Source organism: Petromyzon marinus (genome assembly GCF_048934315.1).
Source record: "Petromyzon marinus isolate PM22_M1 ecotype Great Lakes invasive population chromosome 77 unlocalized genomic scaffold, UKy_Petmar_22M1.pri1.0 chr77_unloc.1, whole genome shotgun sequence".
Classification (NCBI taxonomy): domain Eukaryota; kingdom Metazoa; phylum Chordata; class Hyperoartia; order Petromyzontiformes; family Petromyzontidae; genus Petromyzon; species Petromyzon marinus.
Window position 1 is genome coordinate 749411 of NW_027422621.1, and position 12805 is coordinate 762215.

At 50.9% G+C, this 12805-nt stretch overlaps 1 protein-coding gene across 1 annotated transcript in view; it reads right to left on the minus strand.

Moving 5' to 3' along the window:
* Positions 1 to 1480: 1480 nt before the first annotated feature.
* Positions 1481 to 12805, minus strand: part of LOC142908225 (double C2-like domain-containing protein beta) — a 25992-nt gene continuing 14667 nt past the window's right edge. The window contains exons 6-10 of the mRNA XM_076058587.1: positions 8260 to 8334; positions 6431 to 6540; positions 5402 to 5528; positions 4521 to 4678; positions 1481 to 1598 (exon numbers count right to left, since the gene is read on the minus strand). Coding sequence (XP_075914702.1) covers positions 1481 to 1598; positions 4521 to 4678; positions 5402 to 5528; positions 6431 to 6540; positions 8260 to 8334 — 588 coding nt within the window. The remainder of the gene's footprint in view (positions 1599 to 4520; positions 4679 to 5401; positions 5529 to 6430; positions 6541 to 8259; positions 8335 to 12805) is intronic.

Here is a 12805-nt window from a genome sequence, read left to right on the forward strand (position 1 = left end):
GGCTCACCCAGGGCTCACCCAGGGCTCACCACCGCTCACCACGGCTCACCCAGGACTCACCCAGGGCTCACCCAGGACTCACCCAGGGCTCACCCAGGACTCACCCAGGGCTCACCCAGGACTCACCCAGGGCTCACCCAGTGCTCACCTAGGGCTCACCCAGGGCTCACCCAGGGCTCATCACCGCTCACCCTGGGCTCACCCAGGGCTCACCCAGGGCTCACCCAGGGCTCACCCAGTGCTCACCCTGGGCTCACCCAGGGCTCACCCAGGGCTCACCCAGGGCTCACCCAGGGCTCACCCAGGGCTCACCCAGGGCTCACCACCGCTCACCACGTCTCACCACCGCTCACCACCGCTCACCCACGGCTCACCACCGCTCACCACCGCTCACCCAGGGCTCACCCAGGGCTCACCCGGGCTCACCACGGCTCACCCAAGGCTCACCCTGGGCTCACCACGGCTCACCCGGGGCTCACCACCGCTCACCCACGGCTCACCACGGCTCACCCAAGGCTCACCCAGGGCTCACCACCGCTCACCACGGCTCACCACAGCTCACCCAGGGCTCACCCAGGGCTCACCCAGGGCTCACCCAGGACTCACCCAGGACTCACCCAGGGCTCACCCAGGACTCACCACCGCTCACCACGGCTCACCACCGCTCACCACCGCTCACCCACGGCTCACCACCGCTCACCACCGCTCACCCAGGGCTCACCCAGGGCTCACCCAGGGCTCACCCGGGCTCACCCAGGGCTCACCCAGGGCTCACCACCGCTCACCACCGCTCACCCAGTGCTCACCTAGGGCTCACCCAGGGCTCACCCTGGGCTCATCACCGCTCACCACCGCTCACCAGGACTCACCCTGGGCTCACCACGGCTCACCCGGGGCTCATCACCGCTCACCCAGGGCTCACCCAGGGCTCACCCTGGGCTCATCACCGCTCACCACCGCTCACCCAGTGCTCACCTAGGGCTCACCCAGGGCTCACCCTGGGCTCATCACCGCTCACCACCGCTCACCAGGACTCACCCTGGGCTCACCACGGCTCACCCGGGGCTCATCACCGCTCACCCAGGGCTCACCCAGGGCTCACCCTGGGCTCATCACCGCTCACCCTGGGCTCACCCAGGGCTCACCCGGGGCTCACCCAGGGCTCACCCGGGGCTCACCCAGGGCTCACCCAGGACTCACCCAGGGCTCACCACCGCTCACCCAGGGCTCACCACGGCTCACCCTGGGCTCACCACGGCTCACCCAAGGCTCACCACGGCTCACCCTGGGCTCACCACCGCTCACCACCGCTCACCCACGGCTCACCACCGCTCACCACCGCTCACCCAGAGCTCACCCACGGCTCACCACCGCTTACCACCGCTCACCCAGAGCTCACCCACGGCTCACCACGGCTCACCCAAGGCTCACCCTGGGCTCCCCACGGCTCACCCTGGGCTCACCACGGCTCACCCTGGGCTCACCCACGGCTCACCCACGGCTCACCACGGCTCACCTCGTTAAACTCGGGGTTGAGGGTCTTCTTCTTCACAGTAGTCTTGTGCTTTGCCTTCTTTCCACTGTCGGGTCTCAGGTAGCTACAGGGCACACACAGAGAGAGAGACTCTGGATATAAATATACCACTCACTCACTCACATACTCACTCACCTACTCAACTACTCACTCACCCACTCACTCACCTACTCAACTACTCACTCACCCACTCACTCACCTACTCACCTACTCACTCACTCACCCACTCACTCACACACTCACCTACTCAACTAATCACCTACTCACTCACCACTCACTCACCTACTCAACTACTCACTCACCCACTCACTCACCTACTCACTCACTCACCTACTCACTCACCTACTCAACTACTCACTCACCACTCACTCACCTACTCAACTACTCACTCACCCACTCACTCACCTACTCACCTACTCACTCACTCACCCACTCACTCACACACTCACCTACTCAACTAATCACCTACTCACTCACCACTCACTCACACACTCACATACTCACCACTCACTCACTCACTCACATACTCAACTAATCACCTACTCACTCACCACTCACTCACTCACACACTCACCTAATCACCTACTCACTCACTCACACACTCACCTACTCACTCACTCACCTACTCACATACTCACCACTCACTCACTCACTCACATACTCAACTAATCACCTACTCACTCACCACTCACTCACTCACACACTCACCTAATCACCTACTCACTCACCACTCACTCACTCACATACTCAACTAATCACCTACTCACTCAACCACTCACTCACTCACACACTCACCTACTCACATACTCACTCACCCACTCACTCACTCACTCACATACTCACTCACCTACTCACTCACCACTCACTCACTCACTCACATACTCACACACCTACTCAACTACTCACTCACCCACTCACTCACCTACTCACCTACTCACTCACCACTCACTCACTCACACACTCACCTACTCAACTGCTCACCTACTCACTCACCACTCACTCACTCACACACTCACCCACTCACCTACTCACTCACCACTCACTCACACACTCACCTACTCACTCACCTACTCACATACTCACTCACCCACCCACTCACTCACCTACTCACTCACTCACTCACATACTCACTAATCACCTACTCACTCACCATTCACTCACACACTCACCTACTCACTCACCTACTCAACTACTCACTCACCCACTCACTCACCTACTCACCTACTCAATCACCACTCACCCACTCACTCACCTACTCACATACTCACCACTCACTCACTCACAGACTCACCTACTCACCTACTCACCTACTCACTCACCTACTCACTCACTCACCTACTCACATACTCACCTACTCAATCACTCACTTATCCACTCACTCACCTACTCACATACTCACCACTCACTCACTCACTCACCTACTCAACTACTCACCTACCCACTCACCTACTCACTCACTCACCTACTCACCTACTCAATCACTCACCTACTCACTCACTCACCTACTCACATACTCACCACTCACTCACTCACTCACCTACTCAACTAATCACCTACTCACTCACCACTCACTCACTCACACACTCACCTACTCACCTACTCACTCACCTACTCACATACTCACCTACTCAATCACTCACTCATCCACTCACTCACCTACTCAACTACTCACTCACCCACCCACTCATTCACTCACTCACCTACTCACCTACTCACTCACCTACTCACCTACTCACATACTCACTCACTTACCTAATCACCTACTCACTCACTCACCCACTCACCCACTCACTCACCTACTCACTCACCTACTCACTCACTCACACACTTACCTACTCACCTACTCACTCACCCACCCACTCACTCACCTACTCACTCACTCACACACTCACCTACTCACCTACTCACATTATCACTCACCACTCACTCACTCACACACTCACCTACTCACCTACTCACTCACCCACCCACTCACTCACCTACTCACTCACACACTCACACACTCACACACTCACCTACATACATACTCACATACTCACTCACCCACCCACTCGCTCACCTACTCACTCACTCACCTACTCACCTACTCACATATTCACATACTCACTCACCACTCACTCACTCACCTACTCACTCACTCACCTACTCACTCAACCACTCACTCACCTACTCATTTGCTCACTCACAGACTCACTCACTCACCTACTCACACACTCACTCACCAACTCACTCACTCACTCACCTACTCACTCACTCACTCACACACTCACCTACTCACATACTCACCTACTCACTCACTCACATTCACTCACCCACTAACCTACTCACTCACTCATCCACTCACCTACTCACTCACTCACCTACTCACTCACTCACTCATCCACTCACACACTCACTCACCCACTCACTCACTCACACATTCACTCACCTACTCACGCACTCACCCACTCATTCACCTACTCACTCACTCACCCACTCACCTACTCACCTACTCACTCACCCACTCACTCACTCACCTACTCACTCACCCACTCACTCACTCACACTCTCACCTACTCACTCACTCACTCATCCACTCACTCACTTACCCACTCACCCACTCACCTACACACTCACTCACCTACTCACCTACTCACTCACCTACTCACTCACCTACACACTCATTCACTCACCTACTCACTCACCTACTCACTCACCTACACACCCACTCACTCACCCACTCACTCACTCACCTACACACTCACTCACCAACTCACTCACCCACTCACCCGCTCACTCACCCACTCACTCACCTACTCAGAGAGTCACCCACTCACCCACCCACTCACCCACCCACTCACCCACCCACTCACTCACTCACTCACCCAATCACGCGATCACCCACAGAGTCACCCACAGTGACAGAGTCACCCACAGAGTCACCCACAGAGTCACCCACAGAGTCACCCAAAGAGTCACCCACAGAGTCACCCACAGAGTCACCCACATCTTGACGAAGGGATCTGAGTATCCGTTGGCGTCCATGGCTGCGAGGTGGACGCAGCGGACGACTCCCACCACGAGTCCACCCCTCTGCGTGCTGTAGCGGAGCGAGATCAGGATCCGACCCCGCTCCTCCGCAGCCGCCTCCTCGCCCTTGTCCACCTGTGGACGATCACCGGTGGACAATCACGGGTGGGTAGGGGTGGACTCACTCACTCACTCACCCACTCACTCAACCACTCACCCACTCACCCACTCACTCACTCACCTACTCACTCAGCCACTCACTCACCCACCCACCCACCCACCCCCCCCACTCACTCACTCACCCACCCACTCACCCACCCACTCACCCACCCACCCACTCACCCACCCACTCACTCACTCACCCACTCACCCACCCACTCACCCACCCACCCACTCACCCACCCACTCACTCACTCACTCACTCACCCACTCATCCACCCACTCACCCACCCACCCACTCACCCACCCACTCACCCACCCACCCACTCACCCACCCACTCACTCACTCACCCACTCACCCACTCACTCACCCACTCACCCACTCACCTACTCACCTACTGACTCACCTACTCACCTACTGACTCACCCACTCACTCAACCACTCACTCACTCACTCAACCACCCACTCACCCACTCACCCACCCACCCACCCACTCACCCACCCACTCACCCACCCACTCACTAACCAACCCACCCACTCACCCACCCACCCACCCACTCACCCACTCACTCACTCACCCACTCACTCACCCACTCACCCACTCACCCACCCACTCACTCACCCATCCACCCACTTACCCCCCCACCCACCCACCCACACCCCCCCCCACCACCCCCCACCACCACCCCCCCACTAACAGGAAGCTGTCTCTCCAGACAAATGTTGTAGCTCCTCGTCTGATTCGGGTTGAGTCTCTTGAGTGGGACTCGTGTCTCGCCGATACACTCGTTGTGGCCTAGCTTGTCCTCATCGTAAACAGAGATCCTACACAACAACAACATCATCATCATCAACATCATCAAAATCATCATCATCAACATCATCATCAACAACATCATCATCAACAACATCATCATCAACATCATCAACATCAACATCATCAACATCATCATCAACATCATCATCAACATCATCATCAACATCATCAACATTATCATCATCAACATCATCAACATCATCATAATCAACATCATCAGCCACATCATCATCAGGGTGAGTGGGAGAGTGAGTGACTGAGTGACTGAGTGAGTGAGTGGGTGAGTGAGTGAGTGGGTGAGTGGGTGAGTGACTGAGTGGGTGAGTGAGTGAGTGGGTGAGTGAGTGAGTGGGTGAGTGGGTGAGTGACTGAGTGGGTGAGTGAGTGAGTGAGTGGGTGAGTGGGTGAGTGAGTGGGTGAGTGAGTGAGTGGGTGAGTGGGTGGGTGACTGAGTGCGTGACTGAGTGAGTGGGTGAGTGGGTGAGTGAATGACTGAGTGAGTGCGTGAGTGAGTGACTGAGTGAGTGACTGAGTGAGTGCCTGAGTGAGTGCCTGAGTGAGTGACTGAGTGACTGAACAACAGAGTGAGTGAATGACTGAGTGAGTGCGTGAGTGAATGACTGAGTGACTGAGTGACTGAGTGCGTGAGTGAGTGACTGAGTGACTGAGTGAGTGAGTGACTGAGTGACTGAGTGAATGACTGAGTGAGTGCGTGAGTGACTGAATGAGTGACTGAGTGCGTGACTGAGTGCGTGACTGAGTGACTGACTGAGTGACTGAGTGACTGAGTGAACGACTGAGTGAGTGACTGAGTGACTGAGTGAGTGACTGAGTGACTGACTGAGTGAACGACTGAGTGAGTGACTGACTGACTGAGTGAACGACAGAGGGAATGACTGAAGGAGTCCACCTTAGAGTCTTGCGTAACAAGTCATCATCCGTGATTCCGTAGTAGGTAAGCGTCTCATTCCACGCTGGGTTCAGAGTGTTCCTCAGGGTCTTCGTGCGTAGCTTCGTAGCCTGGGGCAACAGCGCTGCTCATGATGATGATGCTGATGATGGTGATGATGATGATGATGCTGCTGATGATGATGATGCTGATGATGATGATGCTGATGATGATGATGCTGATGATGCTACTACTGATGATGATGATGATGATGATACTACTACTGATGATGATCATGATCATGGTGCTACTACTGCTGCTGCTGCTGATGATGATGCTGCTGATGCTGATGATGCTGATGATGATGCTGATGATGATGATGCTACTACTGATGATGATACTACTACTGATGATGATCATGATGCTACTACTGATGATGATGATACTACTACTGATGATCATCATGATGCTACTACTACTGCTGCTGACGATGATGATGCTGATGATGCTACTGCTACTGATGATGATGATGCTACTACTATTGATGATGATGCTACTACTGCTGCTGATGATACTACTGTTGATGATGATGATACTACTACTACTGCTGATGATGATGATACTACTACTGCTGATGATGCTACTACTGATGATGATGATGCTACTACTACTGATGATGCTACTACTGATGATGATGATGCTACTGATGATGATGATGACCATGCTACTACTACTGATGATGCTACTGATGATGATGATGATGCTACTACTATTGATGATGATACTACTACTGCTGATGATGATACTACTACTGCTGATGATGCTACTACTGCTGATGATGATGCTACTACTACTGCTGCTGATGATGCTGCTGCTGCTGCTGATGATGATGATGATGATGCTGATAATGATGCTGATAATGCTGCTGATGATGCTACTACTACTGCTGCTGATGACCATGCTACTGCTGCTGATGATGCTACTACTACTTCTACTGATGATGATGCTACTACTGATGATGATGCTACTACTGATGATGATGATACTACTACTGATGATGATGATACTGATGATGATGCTACTACTGATGATGATGCTACTACTGATGATGATGATGATACTACTACTGATGATGATGATACTACTACTGATGATGCTACTACTACTGCTGCTGATGATGATGCTACTACTACTGATGATGATGCTACTACTACTGATGATGATGATGCTACTACTACTGATGATGATGATGCTACTACTGATGATGCTACTGATGATGATGACGATGATGCTACTACTGATGATGATGATGCTACTACTGATGATGCTACTGATGATGATGACGATGATGCTACTACTGATGATGATGATGCTACTACTGATGATGATGATGATGCCACTGATGATGATGCTACTACTACTGCTGATGATGATGATACTACTACTGATGATGATGATACTACTACTGATGATGATGATGATGCGACTGATGATGATGCTACTACTACTGATGATGATGATGCCACTGATGATGATGATGCCACTGATGATGATGATGCTACTACTGATGATGATGCCACTGATGATGATGATGCTACTACTACTGATGATGATGCTACTGCTGCTGATGATGATGATGCTACTGCTGATGATGATGATGATGCTACTACTACTGATGATGATGCTACTGCTGCTGATGATGCTACTGATGATGATGCTATTGCTGATGATGATGATGCCACTGATGATGATGCTACTGCTGCTGGTGCTGCTGGTACTGCTGATGATGCTGCTACCACTACTACAGCTGCTGGTGCTGCTGGTACTGCTGATGATGCTGCTGGTTTCACCTTGCTAGCCCCGGGTAGCAAGTACAGCTTCACGTAGGGGTCGGCCAGCCCGTTCGAGTCCATCGCCTTGAGGCCCTGCAGGAGAGGAGCGGTGGTGCAGCGGTTAGCGCACTGTGTGTGTGTCTGTGTGTGTGTGTCTGTGTGTGTGTGTGTGACTGTGTGTGTGTATCTGTGTGTGTGTGTGTCTGTGTGTGTGTGACTGTGTGTGTGTATCTGTGTGTGTATGTGTGTGTGACTGTGTGTGTATGTGTGTGTGTAACTGTGTGTGTGTGTGTGTGACTGTGTCTGTGTGTAACTGTGTGTGTATGTGTTTGTGTGTGTGACTGTATGTGTGTGTGTGTCTGTGTGTGTATCTGTGTGTGCGTGTGTCTGTGTGTGTGTCTGTATGTGTGTGTGACTGTGTGTGTGTGACTGTGTGTGTATGTATGTGTGTGTGTGACTGTGTGTGTGTGTGACTGTGTGTGTGTGACTGTGTGTGTATGTGTGTATGTGTGTGTGTATGTGTGACTGTGTGTAACTGTGTGTGAGTGTGTATGTGTGTGTCTGTGTGTGTATGTGTGTGTGTAACTGTGTGTCTGTGTGACTGTGTCTGTGTGTGTGTAACTGTGTGTATGTGTGTGTGTGTCTGTGTGTGTGTCTGTGTGTGTGTGTCTGTGTGTAACTGTGTGTCTGTGTGACTGTGTCTGTGTGTGTGTCTGTGTGTGTATGTATGTGCGTCTGTGTGTGTATGTCTGTGTGTGTGTATGTATGTGTCTGTGTGTGTGTGTGACTGTGTATGTGTGTATGTGTGTGTGTATGTGTGTATGTCTGTGTGTGTGTGTCTGTGTGTGTGTGTGTCTGTGTGTGTGACTGTGTGTCTGTGTGTGTGTGTCTGTGTGTATGTGTGTGTGTCTGTGTGTGTGTGTCTGAGTGTGTGTGTATATGTGTGTGTGTATGTGTGTGTGTCTGTGTGTGTGTGTATGTGTGTGTGACTGTGTATGTGTGTATGTGTGTGTGTGTGACTGTGTATGTATGTGTGTGTGTCTGTGTGTGTGTGTGACTATGTGTGACTGTGTGTGTATGTATGTGTGTATGTATGTGTGTCTGTGTGTCTGTGTGTGTATGTATGTGTCTGTGTGTGTATGTGTGTGTGTCTGTGTGTGTGTGTCTGTGTATGTGTGTGACTGTGTGTGTGTATGTATGTGTGTGTCTGTGTGTGTGTGTCTGTGTATGTGTGTGACTGTGTGTGTGTATGTATGTGTGTGTCTGTGTGTGTCTGTGTATGTGTGTGACTGTGTGTGTGTGTCTGTGTGTGTGTATATGTGTGTGTATGTGTGTGTGTCTGTGTGTATGTGTGTGTGACTGTGTATGTGTGTATGTGTGTGTGTGACTGTGTATGTATGTGTGTGTGTCTGTGTGTGTGTGACTATGTGTGACTGTGTGTGTATGTATGTGTGTATGTATGTGTGTCTGTGTGTGTGACTGTGTGTGACTGTGTGTATGTGTGTGTATGTGTGTGTGTCTGTGTGTGTGACGGTGTGTATGTGTGTGTATGTATATGTGTGTGTCTGTGTGTGTGTCTGTGTGTCTGTGTGTGTGTATGTGTGTGTGTGTGTGACTGTGTGTGTGTCTGTGTGACTGTGTGTATGTGTGTGTATGTGTGTGTGTCTGTGTGTGTGACTGTGTGTATGTGTGTATGTATATGTGTGTGTCTGTGTGTGTGTCTGTGTGTCTGTCTGTGTGTGTATGTATGTGTGTGTGTCTGTGTGTCTGTGTGACTGTGTGTATATGTGTGTGTATGTGTGTGTGTGTCTGTGTGTGTGACTGTGTGTATGTGTGTGTATATATATGTGTGTGTCTGTGTGTGTGTCTGTGTGTCTGTGTGTGTGTATGTGTGTGTGTGTGACTGTGTGTGTGACTGTGTATGTGTGACTGTGTGTGTGTATGTCTGTGTGTGTGTATGTGTGTGTGTATGTGTGTGTGTATGTGTGTGTGTATGTGTGTATGTGTGTGTGTAACTGTGTGTGTGTGACTGTGTGTGTGTGTGACTGTGTGTGTGTGTCTGTGTGTATGTATGTGTGTATGTGTGTATGTGTGTGTGACTATGTGTATGTGTGTGTATGTGTGTGTATGTGTGTGTATGTGTGTGTGTGTGTCTGTGTGTATGTGTGACTGTGTGTGTATGTATGTGTGTATGTGTGTGTGTATGTGTGTGTATGTGTGTGTGTGTGACTGTGTGTATGTGTGTATGTGTGTGTATGTGTGTATGTGTGTCTGTGTGTGTGTATGTGTGTGTGTATGTGTGACTATGTGTGTGTGTGACTGTGTGTGTGTGTGACTGTGTCTGTGTGTGTAAACTAAACAATGCTAATTGTCGCAGCTGCGTCACTCTTTAGTCATTAGCGACGTGAACGTCACCATGGTGATAGCAACTCGACCACGTGACCTATGTCATCATCACTGTCTTGACGTTCATAGAAGCACTCATAGAGAGTTACACTCATAGAGATTCATAGAGACCCACACTCATAGAGATTCACACTCATAGAGATTCATAGAGATTCACACTCATAGAGATTCATAGAGATTCACACTCATAGAGACCCACAGAGACCCACACTCATAGAGACCCACAGAGACTCACACTCATAGAGATTCATAGAGACTCACACTCATAGAGATTCACACTCATAGAGATTCATAGAGATTCACACTCATAGAGACCCACAGAGACCCACAGAGACTCATACTCATAGAGATTCATAGAGACTCACACTCATAGAGACCCACAGAGACCCACACTCATAGAGACCCACATTCATAGAGACCCACAGAGACTCACACTCATAGAGACACACAGAGACCCACAGAGACCCACACTCATAGAGACCCACAGAGACCCACACTCATAGAGACCCATAGAAACCCACAGAGACTCACACTCATAGAGACTCACACTCATAGAGACCCATAGAGACCCACAGAGGCCCATATTCATAGAGACCCACAGAGACTCACACTCATAGAGACCCACAGAGACTCACACTCATAGAGACCCATAGAGACCCACAGAGACCCACACTCATAGAGACCCACAGAGACCCACAGAGACTCACACTCATAGAGACTAACACTCATAGAGACCCACAGAGACTCACACTCATAGAGACCCACACTCATAGAGACCCACAGAGATTCACACTCATAGAGACCCACACTCATAGAGACCCACACTCATAGAGACCCACAGAGACCCACACTCATAGAGACCCACACTCGTAGAGACCCATAGAGAGCCACACTCATAGAGACCCACACTCTTAGAGACCCACAGAGACTCACACTCATAGAGACCCACAGAGACCCACACTCATAGAGACTCACACTCATAGAGACCCACACTCATAGAGACCCACAGAGACTCACAGAGACCCACACCCATAGAGACCCACAGAGACTCACAGAGACCCACACTCATAGAGACCCACAGAGACCCACAGATACTCACACTCATAGAGATCCACACTCATAGAGACCCACAGAGACTCACACTCAGAGAGACCCACACTCATAGAGACCCACAGAGATTCACACTCATAGAGACCCACACTCATAGAGACCCACACTCATAGAGACCCACAGAGACTCACACTCAGAGAGACCCACACTCATAGAGACCCACAGAGATTCACACTCACAGAGACCCACACTCATAGAGACCCACACTCATAGAGACCCACAGAGACCCACACTCATAGAGACCCACAGAGACCCAAAGAGACCCACAGAGACCCACAGAGACCCACACTCATAGAGATTCACACTCATAGAGATTCATAGAGACTCACACTCATAGAGACCCATAGCGACCCACAGAGACCCACACTCATAGAGACCCACACTCATAGAGACCCACAGAGACCCACACTCATAGAGACTCACAGAGACCCACACTCATAGAGACTCACAGAGACCCACACTCATAAAGACCCACAGAAACCCACACTCATAGAGACCCACAGAGACCCACAGAGACCCACACTCATAGAGACTCACACTCATAGAGACCCACACTCACAGAGACCCACAGAGACCCACACTCACAGAGACCCACAGAGACCCACACTCATTTAGACCCACTCTATGGGTGTCTATGGGTCTCTATGGGTGTCTTTGGGTGTCTATGGGTGTCGATGGGTCTCTATGGGTCTCTATGGGTCTCTATGGGTGTCGATGAGTCTCTATGGGTCTCTATGGGTGTCTATGGGTCTCTATGAGTCTCTATGAGTCTCTATGGGTGTCTATGGGTCTCTATGAGTCTCTATGGGTCTCTATGAGTCTCTATGGGTGTCTATGGGTCTCTATGGGTCTCTATGAGTCTCTATGGGTCTCTATGGGTCTCTATGGGTGTCTATGGGTCTCTATGGGTCTCTATGGGTGTCTATGGGTCTCTATGGGTGTCTATGGATGTCTATGAGTCTCTATGGGTGTCTATGGGTGTCTATGAGTCTCTATGGGTGTCTATGGGTCTCTATGGGTGTCTATGGGTGTCTATGGGTCTCTATGG